At 41.9% G+C, this 23,820-nt stretch overlaps 1 protein-coding gene across 1 annotated transcript in view; it reads right to left on the bottom strand.

The window, feature by feature from the left end:
- TNRC6B (trinucleotide repeat containing adaptor 6B) overlaps positions 1 to 23,820 on the bottom strand; it is a 262,680-nt gene that overhangs the window by 211,747 nt on the left and 27,113 nt on the right. The window contains 1 exon segment of the mRNA XM_075009512.1: positions 15,915 to 16,002. Within this exon segment, the coding sequence (XP_074865613.1) occupies positions 15,915 to 16,002 (88 nt within the window).

Here is a 23,820-nt window from a genome sequence, read left to right as displayed (position 1 = left end):
CCACTGCATACTGTAGCCAGTAGATGAAAAACCCTAAGCAACCCTTAAACAAATGCTCCACTAAGGCAGGCATTTCCTCCAGCTCTCATGACAGAAAACTTCCATAGTGTCTCTTGAATCTTCTGTTTAATTATCTTATATACTTCCTACAATTTCAGTGTGTATTTTAAACCATTTCCTAGTCAAGGAAATCAGAGCACTCAAACACTAAAGCTAATCATCATCAGCGAACAATCATTAAGCATCTCCCTCAGCGAGAATTTCCTGCACAAGGCAGCAGAATATTTCTCCTTTATATAAAAATCTCACACGCATTTAAAATATATACATGGATATATAACTAGAGCCCTGCACAAATACAAAATTTGTATCTGCATCCAATCTTCAAAAATGGTCAGTGGATATCCAGGAGGCACAGAAGAGACAAAGTGGATATCTGCAGATTTGTAGGGATGGGCGCACGCATTCACACACACATAAAGCAGCCTTTCATGCCATCTGAAATAAGCTAGCCACACTGCAATCATGATGATAGCTTGTAGACACCATATACAGAAATGGCAGATACAAATCAACTAAATGGTACCCAAAAAAGAAACCTGGGATCCACGCCGTAAAACTGACAGTAGGGACCGGGGAAGTGTATTAATCCAGGAGGTAAGAGTAAACTTGTGCTGGTAGGTGTTTTTAAAAAATGGTAGGTACATACAAATCCATATCTCAATATCATCAAGCAGTGTCAGAAATTCACTTATGCAAGGCATTCTCTGTATTTCCAAAGATGACATTTTACAGGGACAAGAGAAAACAAACAATGATATTGCCTAGGTAGAAAAGTACTCCTGAACAAGACCACAGATTCATTGTAAAAGATCAGTTATAAACAAATAGTGATATGCCAAACATTACACATATATACCCCAAACAAAAGCCTGTTTGACACATATTTTTAACAGTGACTATTAAAACAAAAGCAAAATACTGCTGTTATTTAAAAAAACAAATATTGGAAAGTCGGGAAATTAAGCAGTATAGTTTAGCAAAGAAGTATATCTTCTATTCACATATCAATATATTAGCTAGAATTAAATTATAGATTACTTTTTTTAATATATATGTATTTCTTCTATTACAGTGCTCTGACACCCACTTATAAACCTGGGCAAGGTAAAGGTGCGCCATCAGGGTTGTTGATGGATAGAGCCCCTGTGTATGCATAATTGGCATCCACATCTGATCTGCAATCCACAAACATGATCCACAACTACTAAGTGGATATTGACAGATTTGCAGGGCTCTCTATATATATAGGTTGGGATCTGAAAGACCAATAGATACAGTAGAGTTTCTACTTTTTACAGGTAAGTGAAATTCTCTGGCACAGTGTAATGGCACACAGAAGATATTTTTATGTGCAATACTAAAATCTGTCCTTTTATTTCTCTATATTTTGCAAGATATATTCAGGTGGCTTGTGAAAAGTCTATTGCTAACATGAGGCAAGTCTGAAATCTGTGTGTACCACAAACGAGAGGAGGGTTTGTGGTCTTGGAAACAGGTGAATAGTAGTCTGGACAAAAGGACTGGGTCAATAGGACAAGTATTTATAGAGGGTCAGAGTTAAGCTAAACTGATGTCTTTTACAAAATGGAAATTCTCTCTCAGGCTGTGTCTACACTTGCATTCCTCTTTTGAAAGAGGAATGCAAATGAAGGAACTGAAAAAGCAAATGAGGCACTGATCTGCATATCTCATGCTTTATTTGCATAATCTCTTTTTGGAAGAGATTCTTTTGAAAGAAAAAAGCAGCACAGACAGGGCACTTTCAAAAATAAACCCCGTCTTCAAAAGAACCCTTCTTCCTATTCAGTGGTTTATTTGCATTTTCAATTTCCCTCATTTACGTTCCTCTTTCGAAAGAGGAATGCAAGTGTAGAGACAGCCTCAGAGGATAATAGAAAGGAGCAAATTATGACAGATAAAATATAAAATTGAAATTATGAAGAGAAAAGAAGGATTTGAAGAGTGAACAACAACCAAACAAGAAATTCTTCTAATGTATTAGAAACAGGAAGCCTCAGAGAGCAGGAGTAAAATGAGCAATTAAATAAAGAATAAAATTTCACAGAAGCAAAATTATTAGTTTTTAACAGAAGAAATGATGGGGAAATCTCTTCCTTAGAGCTACTGCTTTCAAGAAATAAATATGAGTGACTGCCAGAAAGTGACATTTCAGAAAAAGAGGGGGAATGTATGCAAATTCATAACTAAACAGCAGCAAGTCACGAGGACCTGAATGGCCTGAAAGAATTTAAGAATGAAATCAGAAGTTTCAAAGGTAGCAACTGTTATGGCTACCCTTAAAAGACATTGGGATTGCTTTGTCTTTTCTCAAAGAATAAGACATGAGAGACAAAGTACAATAAATGGCATAGAGTACTTAAAATGGGTGCCACTTTTTGCCACCTCTCAGAACAAGACGACGTTCAATCATGTTGAAAAACAACCAATTTAAAAGAGAAGAAAATAATATATTATTTAAAAAATAACTTGAGAAATTCACTCCCACAATGTGCCACTGAAGTCATGTGCATAGAATGATTTTTAAAAGTTAAATATTCATTTGGGTGAGAACAATCACAAGCTAAAACACAGATGAGAACTCTCTTGCTTCAGGACAAACAAATCTCTAAAAAACAAAAAAGTTCTATGAACTGGTCATTCCCCAGTTGTCTGGGAGGTGATTTCTTGCATCGTCCTCCAAAGCATTTGGTACTGGCAATGAAGGAGTATAAAATATAGGGCTAGACAGACCTCCTGTCTCATTTGGTCTGGCAAATAGTTTGCAGAATCTTGGCTCCCAATTTCTTAGCTTTTGAATAACTGCTTTTTGAAATAACATTTTATAGACATTTAACTGGAATATATTTCTAATACTGAAATTTCATTCTACTCAAAGTGATTTAAAAATAAGGCTTAATGGAATTTCAAAACTGTGTTCTACAACATGAGATCAAATTTACTCCATAAGTAAAATACTTTTTCTCCGGCCTACTCAATGTATCTTTATGCAGCATCATTGCTAGTAATTCTGGCAGGCCACATGCTGCCGTCCGTTACAGATTTGCACAAAGGCAACTGATCGCATAATTTGAAAACAATGGAGTTGTGCACAGGAGAGTCTGCAGTTAGAACTCTGATTTTTCATAAACACAAAAGAGACTCTTGCTCATGTTCTTATAGCTGTGTTGTTTCTGCAGGGGTGACAAGTAGTAAAATATTTATCACCAAAGCAAACCAACAATATAGTGAATACACAGAGGGGCAGATGTGCTCACTCCATTTTAACAGACCTTTTTATTTCCCGTGTTTTAGAAATTATTTTGACATACAAACCCGTGAAAGCTTTGCTTAGGTTTTGTTCTCACTACAATAAATTCCTGCAATCCAACCAGTTCAGCTGGTGGTATTTTTAAACTCCACAGAAAACGTATAATCAAGGGAAACAAGTCATGACATATATTCTAGCACCCACTTTTGCTGTTGTGATGTGAATTTGTAAGAAGTGCTTACCTATAGAGGAAGAGGTAGAGAATGAGATATAAAGCATGGCTGAAAGAGCAGAAAAAGAAGAGACAGACATCTAATACAGCTAAGGGAAAAAATATTGATCTTCCATAGCAATGGTTCTCAATCAGCCATTTGTGTACCCCATGAACAACATTCACTAATTTTTTACATCAGTGTGTGTAATGAACCTTATGCGCACCAATATGAAGTTGCTACATGGTGGGATGGCGCTAAGCAATTTAGAGCGTCAGGGGTAGGGCCTCAGGGCTGGGGTAGAGGGGTAAGGTGAGGGAAATGAAGGCTTTGGGGCATGGCTGGGGATGACTGGTTTGGACTGAGGGAAGGGGCTCAGGGCTAGGTCAGATGGTTGGGCTTGGACCAGCACTTTAAAGGCTTCAGCAGAGGGTGAGGGTTCTGCAGTGGGGCTGGGGATGAGACATTTGGGGCACAGGCTACCACAAGGCAGCAGCAGGAAGAGAGATGCCTCCCCCTAGTCCAGCCCTCTCTCCTCACAGCAGCACCTGGGATGGAGAACATCTCTCCCTATAAACAACTAGAAGTCCTGTGGCAACTGACAGAGCGCATCTTTGACCATGAAAGTTTATGGTCCAAAAATTGTTAGTCTACAAGGTGCCACAAGACTTCTCGTTGTTTTTGTGGATATAGACTAACTCAGCTAGCCCTGTGATTCTTATAAGCCTCTCTCCCTGTCTCTCTCCACCTGCAGCAGCCCTAGGGCCAGGGTTGGGGGAAAGGCACCTCTCCTTGACTCAGGCCTGCATGCTACAACTTACTCCCTTCTCAACTCTCTACTTCTCTGCTCTCTGGAAAGACCCCTATGGCTGTACAGTCCTCAACAGCCTGCTATGTGACCACACACTTAGTGGGAACTTAGCCCTGGGGTTCACAGTGGTCTTCCAGGGGTATAGCCACTCATCTAGATATCTGCCTAGTTTTACAACATGCTACATAAAAATACTAGCAAACTCATACAATTTCATACAATGACTTACAAAATGATTTATTCAGTGATGAGCTTTCATGGGACAGACCCGCTTCATCAGTCCCATGAAAGCTCATCAACAAATAAATCATTTTGTTAGTCTTTAAAGTGCTACATTTCTGCTGCTTTGCTTTTGTTGGAGTACAGACTAAAACGGTTACCCCTCTGTTACTATACTTGCTTATACTGCTCTACATTCTATACACTGGAATGTTATCCTCCAACTGATTTTTACCATATAACTATATAATCAATGAGAAAATCAGCAGTTTGTCAGTAATAGTGCACTGTGGCACGTTTGTATCTTTATATCTGACTTTGCAAGCAAGTAGTTTTTAAGTGAGGTTCAGTGAAAGCCCAGTTACCCAGCACCCAGATAACCCACTACAGCCAGCTGCCGTGGGGCCAGTTGTCTGCCAGAGGGAGGCAGTGCAGGCTAGCTGCCCAGCCAGGGCTGTTGGGAGGTGGGGCGGGGAGGGAGGGGCTCAGAGGTGCTAGATGCCGGCCCCAGCTTGAATATCCAGCGTATTTCATTATCTGGCATCCCCAGCTCCCCAGGGATGCCAGATAATAAAGCTTTTACTGTGTAACTTGTGGATATGTAAGACATATCAGATTCCTAAAGCAAGTAGTATGGAAAAATTGATAGCCACTGCTCTATAAGAAGAAAAAGTGAACCAAAGTCAGGATCAGAAGAAATAAACAGGTCTGAAGAATTTTTTTTTAATATTACAATGGAAACATTGATATTTATTGTTAAGCTTTTAGTTTAAATTTTCAGTAAGGGAAAGGTCAGACTATTATTTAATGATGGTGGGCACGCAGTAAAATTAAAATATAAAAAACTTCAGAATGATTAAAACAAAATTTGTTAATGACATGTAAAAAATATACAAAGCAAATATCCTTAAATCAATTTCTAATAATTTCTTAACTACCATTTTCTTACATTGCATAATCATTAGTTTCCGTTATCAATGACAGAAATAACGTCAATTTCCATATATTGCAAAATTGAATCTTATTGGTAAATGTCAGTAAACATCTTAACTTTCCAAGCCAAGTGATATAACAAAAAGTTGACGGACAATGTTTGGAAATGCTGATTTTAAAATGTCTAACTTTAGAAGATGTTAAACAGAAACAACCACAAATACTGGTTTAATAGTGTTATGGTCATACAATGAGCCACATCATCTATTTTTCCCCCAAAATAATGAACAGAAATATTCAGTGAAGGATTCTGCCATTTCTGCATTTATTATTGATAATGCCAAAGCACTTCTCAACGGGTTAAGTTTCAGTCACATCTTCCTAAATTCCAGTACAGCCCAGTAGCAAAATTATATTTTCTTTAGATACATACCCCACAAAATTTCTAAGTTTTTCTTTACAAATGTCAATTGGCCATTTCTTAGATCGAAAAAACAATACAAATGTTAAGAAGGCTAACCTACACGTGCTTTACCACGTTGATACATTAACTGACCACAGGGACTTAGCCATAAGCAATACCTAAATATGGGTCTGGAAAAGATTGCCAAAGGCAGGGGATTGCTGGCAAATGGTTGTCAATGGCCATCAATGGCCTATGCTCCAAAACATGGGAGTGGAAGAGACTTTTTCTACTATTACAATCTCTCAGCTCCAACGTACCAAGTGAGATGTGAATAGTGCTTGAATTAAACAAAGTAAGACAGGCAATCCTGAACAGCACTTTAAAAAAATATCAAAAGCAACCCTTTCTTAACTGCAGGATTCCACTTGAATCCCAGAATGGTAGCCATACTAGCAAAGAGGGAGTGAATCACAGGGGTAAGGACAGGAAAGTAACAATATGAGGGAATGTAACAGGATGATAAATGAGAACAGGTAGGTAACTCGAGAGGAAATAAAGCAGCAGCAGAATGATTTACAGGTAAGTTTCTCAAGAGGGCTTGAGGTACACCACAGTAGAAAATCAAAACATGAATAAGGACAAGTCAGTATTTCCAGATTACTTTTTCTTTTTTCTTGGGGGAGGGGGCGGAATGGGGGGTTTAATACTTTCATCTGCCTTGAAATGTCAACTGTAGCAAGAATGAATTGAAAAAAAAATTGTGTCCAACCAGTTCTGAGGCAGTAGCATAGCAAACTAGTCACATTATTCTGAAAATATATTTATTGCTCAAGCCAACTAGCCACACTCAACAAGCCAAATAGCCACATGTGGCTAGCATGTTAGACATCATGGGCCTAGAGTCATCAATTTCAGTTCGTACCTTTGTCTTCAGCTGAAATCTATTTTGCAAAATACTTATGTCAAAACTCTGAATCATGAGACATTCTTTCAGCTATCAACAGGAGAAATAAAAAAACAAATCGAATACCCAGAGACCAGTTACTCCAAGATAGGCCCAAAAAAGCCAAGAACAGAACACTACTGGTCATTGCCTACAGCCCCCAACTCAAACCACTGTGATGCATTATTAAACACCTACAACCTCTCCTTAATCAGGATGCCACACTCCAGAAGGCCATAGCTAACAGGCCTGTTCTCTCCTACAGACAACCTCCCAACCTTATGAGGATTCTCAGCAACAAGTACAGTCCATACCGCAGGAACACCAGTACTGGAACTTTTCCTTGCAACAAACCCCGTTGCCAGCTTTGTCCACATATCTATTCTGGAGATACCATCACTGGACCTAACCATGTTATTCACAGAATCACGGGCACATTCTCATGTTCCTCAGCGAACATCATATATGACATCATGTGCCAACAATATCCACATGCTCTCTATATTGGACAGACTTCAAACTCTCTAAGACAAAGAATTAATGGGCACAAAACAAACATAAAAACACTCCTGATTCACGAACCTGTCAGCCAGCACTTTAATGGAGTGGGCCATTCTGTTCATGACCTGAAAGTTTGCATTTTACTGAAGAGGAATTTTCACAACAGTTTGGAAATAGAGGCTGCTGAACTCTCTTTTATATTCAAATTTGACACATTAACACATAGTTTGAACCAGGCTGGGAATTTTCTAGCTCATTATAGGGGCTCTTTTGCATATTTGCCTTTGTCTAATTTTTTACAACCCCCTCCCCCACTTCCACCCGTTTGCTCTCCGATTTGCTCACCTTGATAATATTTTTCTGATTTGTCAACCTTGATTACTGTTTTTGGTTCTCTGTGCCTTAAATATTGAGTCTGTTCTGGTATGGTTATGATCTGAAGAAGTGGATCTGTCCTAAGAAAGCTCATCACCTAATAAATTATTTTGTTAGTCTTTAAAGTGCTACTGGACTGCTATTTTGTTTTCAAACCCAGCAGGAACTCAGCTAAAAGAGCAGACAGAGATCCTTCAAACAATTCAAATTCTTACAAAAACAAAAACAAAAAAAAAAAAAAATTCAATTTTGAAAGAATTCCCTTTGCTGAAGAGACCTACCATTGAAAAGAGTCAATGACCCAAAAGAACACATCCAGAAAAATGCCAAAGCAGCACTAGTGAATATGCAGTAAAAGCATCAATTCTCACATGTCTGAATGACATCAGGAGCTCATGAATGCAGTTAGAGGCCCAACACACGTAGCATTGAGAAAAACAAGAGAACTAAAATTATAAAAATGAAAGGGAAAGAGAGAAATAAAATAGGGAAACAAGCGAGAGAAAGCAAAAGAGAAAAGACTGATGCACCCCAATAACATTAAAGCTCATTGCAGGCCTCATGCTGCTCCCACTGAATTTCACTGGCGTTTGCTCAAACAGAAGCAAAAGCAGACATACCTACCCAAAAAACAATTTTCATAGAAGTGTGTTTTCATGTCCACACTACTTACGAATGTCAGCATGACTCAAGCAGATAAAATTCTTCTGCAGAATTACATTTTTCACTTTATGCCCTCTGAAGCATTATTCATCGTTTGAAATGCATACATATTTCGTCTTAAAAAGTGAGCTATGAAAAAAATATGGTGAGTGATTCTAGTAACTCTATATGTGGCATGCACTATAAACTAATATCATATAGAAAAATTCTGAAGGGTAAATCTGGGTTTGTTAACCAACAAAACACCATATTCTGGAATGTCACAGGTACCAGAAATGGTCTTACAGCATTGAATCACCCAGCTGATCAAATACAGCAAGTTGTGTTTTTCCTATACATGTGAAATACGCATGTGTGTGTGAAGTTTAAAAATGATAAAAAAAATACTACCATATATGAAAAATGTTACTTTCTGCACTTAGTCTCTTATGTGCAGGATTATCACTGACACTTTTGGGTATCAGCAAGAAACCAAAACGTAAAGCAAAAAGCAAGTTGTTAAAAGTTCAAAAGGTAGCCCCACGAGCCTCGAGAAGACTAGAAAACGGTTGGAGGCGATCGAGGAGAAAATGACTGTTTGCTGCACCTGGGGGATACAGTCTTTCTAGCCTTTTAAGGGAGTGACCAACAAAGGGACTAGCAAATACTGGCTGAGTGTACACTCACTGCGGAAGATCGAACGCTTATGTTCAATCTTCCGGGGCGCCGTTTCGTGCGCATGTGAACTGACACACTCCAGGGTCAATGTCGATCCTGGAACTTCTTTGGAGTGGCATGGTATAAAGGAAAGTCGATGGGAGGAGTGCCGCCGTCAACCTTCTGCCATGAAGACAGGGACAGAAGTCAACAACTGCAATTGGTGTACCAAAAATCGCGTAGCAGCCATCAACCTTCCAGATAATTGTAGACGCAGCCACTGACTCCTCCACTACACTTGGATGGAAAGTGGAAATAGCTACCAGGTGCACCCTGATTGACAAGACCGCTAGACCTTGCCCTTTTAAGTAGACTAAGTGGTCCAACATAAAGGGAACGAAGGACTGCAGAGGAGCAGTGACCTTTTGCGCAGAATAAATACAGAAACTTTTCCACTTGGCTTGACAAGTGGCACACATGGAGGGCTTTCCACTGCTGAAGAGAATGGAATCAAAGGCTGAATGGACTGCAAGAGCAGATCTGTCAGTCAGCTCTGCCTCAGCCAATACACAACCACAGCCATTGTTATTGCTGTGTCTCTTGATTTTGGAGATCACTCGGGGAATCGGGGAAATAGGTTGAAGGGCAAAGAGAAGGCATCTCGCACTGTGCAGGAGAAAAGTATTTGGTAATTATCATGGCCTCAGCCTACATCTAGAGCAGAAGGTCCGATGTCCATTGTCCACGACCTTTCAGGGGGGAATCCTGAAAGATGGAATACCAACTCTACCACAGACCCACGCAGGGACCAATGAAGGTTGATAACAGATTGCCTGCTCAGGAAGCCCAGTGAGGTGAAGTGTCTGGTAGTCACCTCTGATGGCACTAAACATTTGTCTGTAAAGATTTGTACTAATGAATTTCAGAGCACAGACAAGAAAGGACAGCTTTGGAGCACTGAGCTTCAGGATGGTCATATCTTGTAGCTCCATAGCATCCAGGGACAAGGTCCCTTTAATCTATAAGAGGTCTGAGTGAGCTCCAACTTACTCATCATGCATCTAAGATCAGCATCTTAGCCAGGGAGAGGCCTGGAAAGAGAGGGATTGCGGGGTTCAACTACCAAGCCAACTATCAAATGACATGCTGGAGCACTGAAACATTCCCGTTTATTCAATGAATCTCAAAACACACCAACCTGATTCAGAGTTGGAAGGACCAAAGTGACATCTAGCAAGCTCCAACACGTATTTGTACACTGACATGTGACCTAACACTACAAGTCCATACTTTCACAGACTATCAGTTGAAGGTGTGCCTGTAACACCTTAAATCTGTCCTCCAGGACATAAGCCTTTTCCAGTATGGAACAGATCACAGTACCTACAAATTCTAAAGTATGAGATGAGGAAAAATGACTTTCCAAAGTTCATTAGGAGGCACAGCTAGATCAACAGAAACTGCATTTCAAGCTCAGCGATGCCGCCTGCTGTGATCTGTCTGAGCAACCAGTCATCTAGATAGGGATAGACATGTACACCCAGCCCTCCCCTCTCAGGAAAGCATGGGCACTATCATCACTACGCATTTTGTGAATATCCTTGATTCCAAAGGGCAATATCTAGTACTGCTAATATTTGACTCCCACCATGAATGTCAAGTGGGCAAGGTGAACTGACATATGAAAGTACACATTCTGCAAGTCAAAAGCCATGAATTAGTTTCAATCCATCAAGTGACTCATCAAGCATTACCACTTTAAATCTGAAGTAGCCTATGTAAGCGTTCAATTTCCATTAGTCAAGGATCAGAGGAAGACCCCCTTTTTAATGGGAAAACAAAAACTTTGTTAGTAAAATTTCTTCCCCCCTGTACTTCCTTGGAACCTTTTCCAAGTTCTCCAATGAGGCAACAAGACCATTTTTGGTAAACAGCACTCATGAGAAGGAGTTCCTGAAGACCGGGTTAAAAACTGATCTGAAGTCCACAGGACGTTAGCTCCATGGATTGCAGCATGATAGCAGTGAAACCTCACTTAAAGCAACTTTAACACTGTACTTTCAAAGAATCGATCCATGTATGAAATATGCTGTGCACTACCACCCATGAATCTCTGTCCTTTCTCTAGGCCTCTGGGAAAAGCAGTGTGCTTGAAAAGACCATTATTTATGAGCTTGAAGAGATTTTTAAAGTCAGAAAAATGGTGGTTGTAATGTGGAACTTTCACAGAGTGGACTGATATTTAAATCACAGTTGCAATCACCAAACACAAACAAAACAGGACCAAAAAAACAAAACAAAAACAATGATTTAAATCAAGTTACCTAAAAAGCTAAGATTGACTGTGCTTACAGTACACTTAATTTTCAGGTCTTTGGCCACGGAAGCTTATGCTCTAAAATATCTGTTAGTCTATAAGGTGCCACAAGACTTCTTCTTGTTCTTAATTTTAGAGTAAGACCCATTGAACTTTTGGCATTTCAGTTTTTTGGAAAAGCATGTATAGAATGGGGTTCCCTTGGAAAAGCTGAGTTTATGCTACAGTAAAACAGGTTCCTAGGTTGACTAATGGCATCACCATTATGTTCTCTGAACAAGATGTTCCAAAATAAAAAGCATATATTATGTGAAATAGAATAAGAAATGACAGTGGCAATGGGCAATTCTAGATTTCTCTCACTGCAGCTTTCTGTATTGTATACTTGAGTGATAAAATTTTAAACCTAGCTAACTAATTCAACTCTTTTTTCTAGCAACATCCAATCCAGGAAACAGCTTGGGAAATTACTTGTCAAATCATACATACTAAAAGGCACAGAGAGAATTCTTGAAGAGTTACTGTAATTCACTTTGCAATGCACAAAAGCTCACATAACAATCACATTCGGTTAGCCAGCATGCCACGGGGCAAGCTGCCCAGCCGTGTCTGTGGCAGGGCAGGGTACCTGGCAGATGGAGATAGGGGTGGCAGCTGGCTGTCGCCGGATGAGTTACCTGATTGAGGCCAGCTGACCAGTCAGGCAGAGTGGGGATTGGATTGGAGAGGAGCCAGCTGCCTGATACTTGCAGTTGAGTCAGGGGAACAGAGGGGGGCCAGCTGCCAACCCCAGCTTAAATACCTGGCCCATTTTATTAACTGGCATCCCTGGTTCCCTGCATATGCTGGATAACAAAAGTTGTAATGTATGTAAGATACTAACCAGCTGATCCACTCAGACATACCCACCTTAATCCACGTAATTTTCTCCCATTAAGCAGTTTTCCTTGTGATGTTTCATTCTTGCAACTAGGCTCTACATCATCATCTTGTACGGCTTACACTTGACATTTTTTCCTTTTTTACCCAGGGAATGAATTACTTCAAAATATTCCCAGATAGGGTCTCTCTTACACCCACAAGCCATGACAGATTTTCTGTGGAAAAAGTGTGGGCGAATACAGGAAGCTGTTTGTGTGATCAATATCTTTCCAATCCATGCCACTGTTTCTATGCTGCCTCTGTCCTTTCCTACATATTGTCTCTATCTTTATGACAGTTTCTTAACTAACTCCTCTACCATGCTTGCCCAAGGTCCATCACCACATAAGCACAGAACAAAAACAATCCTATCCAGCTTGTATCTTTCTTTGCACGTGTTAGATTTTTGTTTGCAGAGAAACAAACTGAAAGCCCAGAACTTTAAAGAGGCAAGATCTAGTAGTTAAGCAGGACAGACTAGAGCCTTTTTCTGAAACTAAGTGTATGTGTAGCATGTTAATGATGAGATTTAATTGTAATTTATTTCAAATGAGAAATTGAGTATTTTAGTAATGGGAAATTAAAGGATCCTGAAAACTCCAAATGGATAGAAAAACCCCACCAAAGGTGGCAGGAAAAGAAAGTAGGCAAAACAATAGCCTAGAACTGCATGTACCCATAAGTATTACATATTAGTCTTCATTTATAACTGAATGTTTCTGGGACAGGGTGGGCAGAGGCAGTCCAGAACAAATCTAGACAATGTACAGCTACTCTAGTGCCATGATTTTGGAAGAATACACTTCTCCAGAATACTGAGAATGAGTGTTACACTAGACCAAAGCAGTAATGAACAAAGTCATATATAAATCAACTTTATTCCCAAACAGACATAATTATTTTTCTTTTTAACTACTTTTTTCTTATAATGAATTTAAAAAGCTGTTCCTTTATACTTGCAGACATGGCTCTAAATATGTATGTCTCACCTAGAACACAAAAATCGGGGCCAGAAAAAATAGCTGTCATTCAAATATTTATAAATAGCAAAGAATAGTTTAACATGCATAAAAGTTACAACTGAGAAGACAGTAAACTGAAATCAAGAAGAAAATTTATATCAAACTTACAATGAATTAAAAAGAAGTCCCCTAATGGAAGGGAAGAAAGGCTCATACCTACAATAATTTAAACCAAGCCAAGACAAAGCACTAAAAATTTAGTAAATGATATAACTCAGTGCATGTGGGTAAGAGGATCTAGATATGCTAATGTGCTTTCTTTTCTCTTCTTATATATACAGTATGATTGAGCTATCTGAACAATAAAAATCAGACTGCTGATGCAAATTTACAAATCTCACAATTTCTTGCATTTCAGCCAGCAATGTACATGTTCAACACCCAAAGTATCTCTAGAAATACAAAAACTTTCCTGTTAAAACCTGACTCCATTTATTCTTTAGGAGCTTCTAAAATATATTCAGGGGCGCCAGCAGGAAAGAATTTGTTTTTCAGACTACGAGGTTCTTTCACTTTAGCTTCCTCAAGCATTCCCAAAAGCATAAAACACAGATACTTTTTTTTATTCTGTTGAAACATATGCATCTACGATTGTGCTCATCACACAGAAATATAAAAAGCGTTTCTAGAAATAGTAACTGATTTTACCATCAGTTTCCCTTTTCATCTTGAACTTTCTGAACTAGCAAAATCCCTCTGAGTAAGGTATTCAGCTGCCTGGGTCAATTACATGCACCACTGTTCTAACAACAGTTTGGAACCTGCTATGGTTTTCACTGAATAATTCTGAAGTTCAACAATCCCTACTCCCAAAAACATTTAAAAGCTCTTTGTCCCAAGCATTTTCCAAGAAATTCCATAGAATTACCATAGTAACCCTCTTTATACTAACAGACCATCATGGTGAGGTACATGTATAGTTCAGATAATTGGTTATTCTGTTAATGTATGCAAATATGTGACGAAAAACCATAAGAATGTCTCTTAATAGAATAATAAAGCCTGAAAGAGTTAAGACCAATTCACCCAGTCCTCAATGAAGTTGGCTTGTTCAGACTTAGTCAGAATGTATCTAAAATCTAGTAGAAACAAGCCAGTATGAATTTGGTTTTGGTTGACATTTAAAAAGTAGTGCAACACAATTTACACATATTTGTAGCAAAGTGAACACTGAGGTATCTTTCTGTAGAGATGATATATTTTGGACAGTAAAATACAGCTAAACACCGGTGCAACTGTGCAATCTGTCATGTCATTACGCAGAGAGTGAAGGTCATTTGTAAAACTGGAACACCTGCAACTTAGCCTAAAGGAAGAAGCTCTTTGAAGATAAAAGGAACCATCCTGTATCCCTTCACATCTCCTTAGGAAGGATTTTAAATTAGAGAGATCCTTCTAAGCAAGGTATTCATCTAGGTGGGTGAATTACATGCATTACTGTTCTGGCATCATTCAAGTTCTCACTGAACACTCTTGTGCAATGATGAATCTCAAATTCACTTCCAAGGAGGGCACTGTGCTAAGACACAGGTGAGTAATAATTTTTAATGCAGGGCCACTCCAAGATTTTGGTAAGTGATGAAGGGCCACATTTATCTTTGGAGAGGATGCAGGGTCCAGGATAGAGGTTGAGTGAAGAAGGGAGCTTGGGGTAAGGGACTCAGGTGAAAGATAGAGTATGGGGTCTGAGGGGGAATTTGTTTGTAGGGGCTGTGATCTGGGGCAGGGTATTGGGATGCAGAGTCCAGGAGGGGGTATGGGTGCAGAAGAGAATTCTGGTCTGGGGGAAGAATGTAGGAGCTGGTGCAGGATCTGGGAGGGAGGTGGAGTGAGGTGCCAGAGGCAAGCTCTGGCCAAGAGATGCTTACCTAAGCAGCTCCTGGCAGGCAGCACTCTGAAGCAGACTTCACTGCCTGCCAGCAGCCTTGGCCTACTGGCTATTCCATGTGTCTCTCTACAGTGGAGGGAGGAGCAGGGAAGGCTTTGGGTACTGCCTCCATCTCAGCAAAATCTCTCAGCTCCTACTGCTGGAAACCAGCCAAAAGGTAGCTGAGAAATTGTGCCCCCCCCACAATCTCTCCAGCTCCCACTGGCTGGAGCTCTCCCCGGCTCACAGCCCTAAGGGCCAACTGCAGCCAGATTAAAAGGGTTGACAGGCCAGATCTGGCCCCTTGGCTGTATTTGCCTGCCCATGCTAAGGTGTGACTTTTGTGGAATAAATTCAGATGGACAAAAATACAAGATGTTGATCACGGGTATATTTTTTAAGAATTAGAACACTGGCACATAGACTTGCTTGTGACACATATATGCTGACTTCAGGACTTGAGCGTCCAGTTGTCTAATTCTTTAATCAGGCTGGAGCGGGGCCAGGAAATTCATGCTCTAATTCTTAGGGATAATATTATTGAAAAGTTCACTATTTCTTTAAAGAGCTTCCTCTTTTTCCCCGCTAGACATCACCTATACTGTGTATGCATTTACCAATAAATAGCGCAGTAATACTAGACTTGTCATTTAAAAAGCAGACTTGAGCATCAGCTTAGAAGTTGGTGTTGACAATATCTATTCCCTGCCTCAGAAGTTCCTGCTCATGTAATGTTCAGTTGCATTATCTCACTGACCTTGGGACTGGCTTCCTCCAGTATTTCTCCCTCATCAGTCTGCATGAGAACGGAATCTGTGCAAAACTGCAGAAATGCAAAACAGTGCCTAAAAGAAATAAAGACAAGGAAAAAGCATTTAAAAATACACAAACAATGATTTGCCACCTTCAACATTTTTCTGGAATCTCTCATAACACCATAATACCGAAAGCCTTCCCTGTAATCAGATAGCACACCATATGCAATTAGCTGGACCTCAGACAGTAACAGCAATTCTGGACAAGAAAATAGACATTTTTCTTTCTAAAGAGAACAATGCGTGTAGCAGGAACACATTACTATTTGTTTTAAATTTAAAAGTGTCAGAAGGAAATGGCTGAGAATTTACAGTCATTATGTTCACTCATTCATAAAAAGATAGTTAACAGAGAGATAGCCATGCTAGTCTATATAGTATAAAAACAAAAAAGCAGTCCAGTAGCACTTTAAAGACTAACAAAATAATTTATTAGGTGGTGAGCTTTGAAAGCTCATCACCTCATAAAAAAGATGTGCTTAGTGAGGAATAATTACACAAACTGGAGGTCAACAAACCTCTTAATAGAAAATAATCTAAACAAAAATACAAAAAGCCAGCTTCACAAATACAGTATACAGAAATATCTCCCTAGATACTAAGCTAATTTAAAAACAAAAACGTCAACTTGAAAGTGATCCTACCCTACCTGCAAATTCTTGCCCTAGAGCAAAGGTCCCCAAACTGTGGGGGACACTCATCTATGGGGGGACAGCGGACCATTCAGGGGGCTACAGGGAGGGCCTGAGTCAAGCCGGAGGGGGGTGGCAGCAAGGGAGTGCCACCCAGCTTCATTCCTGTGCCCTGGTCATGTCCATGGAATACACTGAATCAAGAATTAATTTTTTAATATCCTAACCAATTGTCACAATGTTCTGAAGGGCAGAGACTGAGAACTTTTTTTTTAATATATGAAAAAAAAATTATTCCCCCATTTTAAAGATGGAATTGGTGACTACTGAGAAAAATGGAAGACATGTATGGAAACAAACATTGCAGCTGGGAAAACAAGCTAACCTGCAGCACCTTAGAGACTAACAAATTTATTAGGTCATGAGCGTCTGGGAGTAAAACCCACTTCATCAGTCTAACAGGACTACTCCTCTGACACTACTCCTGAAGAAAATTCTGCACCCCTGTCTACAGGCATAATTCATGTGTCCCTCAGATTTCTTTGCTTCCCCACAGAAAAGACAGTTACTTGTTCTGTAACTGGTGTTCTTCGAGATGTGTTGCTCAAGTTCATTCCAATTTCGGTGTGTGCGGGCACATGCCCAGTTACCGGAAGCTTTCTGCCCTGGCCAGTAGCCCTAGGTTTGGTGTGGTGCCCCCTGGAGTGGGGCCCATATGGTGGCCCATATATGCACCGCCTGACCTGCTCCCTGCTCAGTTACTTCTTGCTGGCTACTCTGACAGTGCGGAAGGTGGGAGGGTTTTGGAATGAACATGAGCAACACATCTCGAAGAACACCAATTACAGAACAGGTAGCTGTCTTTTTTTCGAGTCATTGCTCATGTGCATTCCAAGTTGGGTGAATGCAAGCCAATGCCTAGGAGGTGGGGTCAGAGCCCTGAAAGGAGTGTCGGACAGCCCTACCCACTGAAGCGTCTTCCCATGAGTGCTACGTCAATGCGTGATGCGCTGAAAACGTGAGAATGGAGGACCAAGTGGCCACCCTGCAGATAACCTGGACAGGGACCCTGGCCAAGTATGCCATAGAGGATGCCAGTGCCCTAGTAGAGTGCACTCTAATCGGGGGAGGGGGGACCCCCGCCCGTTTGTAGCACTCCCTGACATAGGTCACTCTCCAGGAGGAAATCCGCTGAGGAGGAGACTGGGAGACCTTTCATCCTGTCTGCCACTACAACAAACAACTGTTGAGACTTTCAGAAGGATCTCGTCTTCACCATACAGAATGCCAGCGCCCTCCAAATACCCAAAGTATGTAAGCTTTGCTCCCTGGGGAGGCATGAGGCTTTGGATAGAACACCGATAGGGTGATGACTTGGTTAATGTGGCAGGGGGAGACCACCTTCGGCAGGAACGCCAGGTGGGGTCTCAGCCTGACCTTATCTTTGTGGAACACCGTATAAAGCAGGTCCACAGTCAGGGCCCTGAGTTCTGACACCCTCCTGGCCACGGTAATGGCCACCAAGAACGCTGTCTTGTAACTAAGGAATAAAAGGGAGCAGGTGACAAGGGGTTCAAATGGGGTTGCTGTAAGTTTAGACAATACCAAATTAAGGTGCCACGCTGCCAGGGGAGCCTGAACATGCAGTTTGACCCTTTCCATTCCTTTCATGAACCTTTTCACCATAAGGTCCGAGAAGACAGATGACATCCCAGGCCCTGGGTGAAAAGCCGAAATGGCTGCCAAGGGCACTTTCAGAAAGATAGTGACAGCCCTTCCTGGCTGAAGGACAGCAAGTAGTCTAGAATACTTGGTACGGGAGCCTGCCCTAGGAAGAGCCTCCTTTGAGTTGCCCAGACAGCAAACCTCTTCCATTTGGCTACGTATGTTGCCCTTGTAGAGGGCTTCCTGCTGTTTAACAGTACTTCCCTGACAGGTTCGGAGCAAGAAATCTTGACCACTCTCAGCCATGGTGCTTTCATGCTGTCAGATGTAGAGCCCAGAGACTGGGATGCTGCAGTCTCCCCTCCTGTGTCAGCAGGTCCGGGCATGACGGAAGTGTGATTGGGTCACAGGCAGACATCGCCAGGAGGGTCAAGTATCAGTGTCATTGAGCCCAAGCTGGGGCCACCAGGATAACCGATGCTCGGTCTGACTGAATTTTGAGTAGTGTTTGGTGGATGAGTGGTACCAGAGGCAAGGCGTACAGCAGAGGGCCCAACCAGTGAATGCTGAAGGTATCTGCCCAGGAGCATGGGTTTTGGTTTTGGTAAGAGCAGAACGTCTGGCACTTTGTGCTGAGATGGCTGGAGAAGAGGTCTACCTGGGGACATCCCCACTTCCAGAAAATTAAATTCAGGACTTCCATGTGTAATGACCACTCGTGGTCCATGAAGGACCTGCTGAGACAGTCTGCTAGGGAGTTGTGAGCCCATGGTAGGTAAACTGTTTTCAGGAGACTCTGGTGCTGGACGCAGAAGTCCCAGAGTGCAAGGGCCTCGAGACACAGGGTAGAAGAGTATGCACCCCCTTGTCTGTTTATATAATACATTGCCGTGGTACTGTCTGACTGCAACACATCATCCCTTTAGGTCCACTGCGCCAGGACGACGTTGTTCTCCCTCTCCGAGCCAAGCTGGAGTAAAATGAGTCTGACTCTGACACCAACGACCACGGTGGCACCGAGGGGCCCATGATGCATGCCAGCTCCTGCATGCCTTGTACTGTATGATATGGGGCACCAAAGGAGATAACTGTCTGCGAGGGTGGAATCGGTGTCGGGAACCTTGCTGGTGACCTTGCAGACTGCTCTGGCACCTGTGTCTGAGGTGGCAATGAGGATTCCCATCGCGCAGTCGGAACCGGCATTGTTATTTGTAAGAGGCCCTGCGCAGTGCTGAAAGCCTCCAGTGTCAAAGGCAGCCTCAGAGAGCACTTTGTGACCCCGTCATGGTGAGATCTGGTGTACTTCTCAGAGGGTTGCTGTCATTTTGGCCATGCATGGGATCGACCCCGGTCTCGCCTCTTCTTCTTGCAAGGCACTGGGAATTGGCTCCTATGGCGTTGAGGAGCACTAGGCACCGAGTCCTGTTCTCGGGGTGAGGAGCTTTGTGGCGGCACCGACGGTACCAGAGCACTCTGCACTGACAATGCACCACTCTGAGCTCCCTCCAGGGAAATGTCCAGATGGAAGACTGCCTCCATCAGCCACACCTTCAGCCATAGAGCCCTGTCTTTCAATGCTCTAGATTTGAAGGCCTTGCATACAGAGCAGCATTCCCAGAGGTGAGCCTCACCGAGGCAGCTCAGACAAGTCTTACGTGGGTCACTTTTGGGCATTCATTTGCTGCATTTTGGGCAGGTTTTGAAACTTGGAGAGCCTGGCATCCCCTGGTGCCGAAGCGTCAAGAGGGGTTAGAGTCCTGCCTCAGTTCGCTAACTGTTAAGTAGATCTATTTACAAGTAAAATACAACTATTTAAGCTATTTACAACTGTTTACACTAACGATCAACTAATTTACAAGTATACAAGTAAAGGCTACTAGCGAATACAGAAGGAGTGAAAGAGCTCCAGCAACGGACAGTGTGGAGAGACGGAACTGAGTGAGCGGCTGGGGCAAGCGGTGCATATATGGGCGGCCATACGGGTGCCATTCCAGGAGATGCCACACTGACCCTAGGGTTACTAGCTAGGGCAAAAAGCTTCCAGCGACTGGGCATGCACCAGCTCACACCCAACTTGGAATGCACATGAGCAATCACTCGAAGAAGAAAAATGACTTTCTGACAAGGAAACAAAGAGAACCACAAGAACAGTAACGCACCACTCCCCAGAAGCACAGACACATCATTTCTGGTGCCTGGAGTTTGTAGCAGTGAGGTAAATCTCGAGAGAGTGGGGAAGAAAAGGGCCAGGGCTGGGGACACTAACTGGTGGCTTCTACTCTGTGCCAGGCTCAGTTACTCCCAGCTAGGCTGGGGAGGATGGTACTTACTGTTCTTCTGCAAGGAGTAGGTCCAGAGCCAGAAACCTCCAAGCTGCAGGAAGCTTCATCCCCCACCCCCAGCCAACAGTCCCCCACTTCTTGCCTCTATCATGTTGGGATGGCTCACCTGTGTGGGGAGTTGCTCCCTCAGTTGCCCAACAGCTGTGCATCTGGACCTCCTCCATACCCACACTCCTCACCAAACTGAGCATCATCCTCCCACAGCCACAGTTCTCCCTGTTGTGGGAGGGGAGGCAAAAATCCACCTTCACCTGGACCCTCCTGCAGAGTTCCATTGCCACTGTGCCCAGAATTCCCCAACGAGTCTCTATGCAGCCAGATCCCACAAACACCTGGACCCACTTGAACGGCCTACAGATTGCCCCACACAGAACCTTCTCATCTCACACCTGGATCCCCCCCACAGTAGGCCCCTCCACACTTGGATCCTGCCAGGCTGACCCTGCTTGCCCACCCGTGGGTTACTTTGTGTGAAGAGGCAGGACTCCGAGGTGTTTCTGGGTCAGACCTGGCCCTAGTTCTGTGTCAGAATCAGATGTGGCCTCACCACTAAGTACGTGTCCCCACTGCTAGCCTAGAGCTCCGCTTTTATTTATTGACAAATAAAATTTGCAGAGCAGCACAGAACTTTTGATATTTTGGTGCTGAATTTCCTCAAGAGTAAAAAATTTGGAGTATACATGCATTATGAGACAGGATTAAGTATTCACTGTTTCTAAAAGGTCAATAGTCTAACTGCAACTGAACTCTATCAAAATGTACTACAGTCCACAACTTTATCCAACAAGCATTAAAATCATTAAGCAATTACCAAAATCTTACACCCAAACTCACAGCAAATAACAGTGACAACAAGACAGCAACACGCACTGCTATGCCAGTCAAAAAAAGGTTAGCATAGGTTATTTCTGTTCTCTATTCTCCTAAAAGGCCAAGTACGTGTTGCTTGCTATTTGGATGATTTTTACCTTTGACAGTTTCCTAGGGCTGCTGAAGCCCACAAGGATCCGTCCTGGCTACATTCAGTGCAAAAACAAAACCCTGTAAAAAAGAAATGAAAAAATATATCATCGGCTCTTGTTATCACTAGATTTAAGTATGTACAAGAGGACAAGCTTCCTTCCAAATACAAGCAATCCCTCACCTCCAAAATAATTTTTAAAGCTTATCCTCCTTATATGGAGGGCCCTACCAAATTTCTGGCAAAGAAAAATATGTCACAAGCCATGAAATCTGGTCTCCCCCCTGTGACATCTGGTCTTTTGTGTGCCTTTATACTAAACATATTTCGCAGGGGAGCCCAGCATTTCTAAAACTGGGAGTCCTGACTGAAAAGAGCACTGCAGGGAGTTAGTGTTGTGATACTGCCTCCCTTACTTCTCCGCTGCCTTCAAAGATGGGCAGGTAGAGATTGGCAGCTGATGGCCAGGAGCTCAGCTCTGAAGACAGTGCCCCCCAAGCAGCAGTGCAGAAGGATGGCATGGTATGGTTCTGCCTCCCTTACTTCTGTTCCTTATGTGCTGCCACTCTCCACCTGCCCAGATCAGAAGGCAGAGACATCACCAACAACTGCAGCAGCAGTGCAGAAGTAAGGGTAGCAGTATCACAAACTTCCCCACAACTCCATTTTGGGTCATGATCCCTACAAGTACAACACTCCAGAATTTCAGATTTAAATAGCTGAAATAACGAAATGTGCTATTTTTAAAATTCTGTTACCATGAAATTAACCATGAATTTTGTAAGGTCCTACTTATAAGGGAAATCAATTGCATAGTAAAAATTCATGACTGCAAAAGAGGTACTGTGAGCTACCTGTTTACTTTATCTTCTGTTTTGTTTGCTCAATAATGGAACACATTTTTCTCATTCTGCCTGAACTCCCATATTAATATGCTCTCCTGCCCCAGCAAGTTGCTCTTCTGAACCAACAATTTTGCATGCTACAAAAATTTTGTGTCATAAGTGGTAGAGTACCATAACAGACTTTCACAGAATAGGTGTTCAATACAGAAGTATGAGCATAGATTTACATTACAAGCAGACAGCCTTGAAAATACTGATGCAGTATTATTAGATTCTTGTTACACACATTTATAAGACATCCATCACCACAGTGTGAGTGCCCTCTACACATTTTTGGTCAAGAACCATCAATATTTTACCAAAACTACAAAATTTATACTGTGTAAAGCCTCCTGCCTTCTCTGCCCCACACCCTACGTTTAATCTTCTCTCTCTCACTCACACCCACACCCACTCTGACTGGGAGAATCAGCCAGTAGACTAAAATGTCAGGGATTTCACAGCATGATGTTAATAGAAAACCTGAACAAAGATACTTCTTACACCATCCCGAGTAAGAGAATAAGCTCTGACCCACTTCAGGCGACATATTCTAGTAGTGTGGATCTGTCACAGAAGTCTATCTCCCCCAAAGGTGTTCCCTGTAGAGCTGACGTCATAACAGGGCATAAGGCAGACATGATCTCTGAAATTTTAAGGTCAATTTAAGACAGGCCTCACAAATTTGTACGTATTCATTTGATAAAGTGAATAATTAGAGATAGGTGACTGAAGTATCCCTTCTTCATTATCATCAATCACCAAGACAAATGGCAAGTAAACGTGCATTCTATGCCTGTGAAACTACACTTTCATGAATTTTCTAAGACTGATATAAGTCTGTATATTTGTACCCAGGGCAAACACAAAAGCATAAGCATAAGCATAAGCATAAGCATACCACACGCACACCAGTCTTCCCTCTAACTCCTGAGGAGCCATGAACAGTAAACTCGCTTAGAATACATGCCAGAGCTATAACACTGAGGTGAAAAAGGCACAAAAATTAACAGAAACTCTATGCAGAATGATACTACTTTTGCTAGCCAAGCATAAAAAGAATTACATCTAACATACTTCACAAAACTCTGAACAAGTGTCAACAAAATCTTCTTGAAGTGAGCTTAGAGAAGGTGCTCAGAAAACAAAGCCATCACCATGCACAGTGACTTGAGATTCCTCAGACAGGAACTTGTGGAGCCCCTTCAAAGCAACATCATCAAGTCAGCAGAATTTAGCCAAAAATATTAAAGGCTACTAATAAACCTACCAAGCATCAGTATGCATGTCTGACTGACATCCGTTGTCCAGTGGTGTTGTTATCAACACATAAGCAACACTCAATTTTAGGGCCAGACCTAGGA

Source organism: Carettochelys insculpta, chromosome 1, assembly GCF_033958435.1.
Source record: "Carettochelys insculpta isolate YL-2023 chromosome 1, ASM3395843v1, whole genome shotgun sequence".
Lineage (NCBI taxonomy): Eukaryota > Metazoa > Chordata > Testudines > Carettochelyidae > Carettochelys > Carettochelys insculpta.
This window is presented reverse-complemented; position numbering and strand designations above follow the sequence as displayed.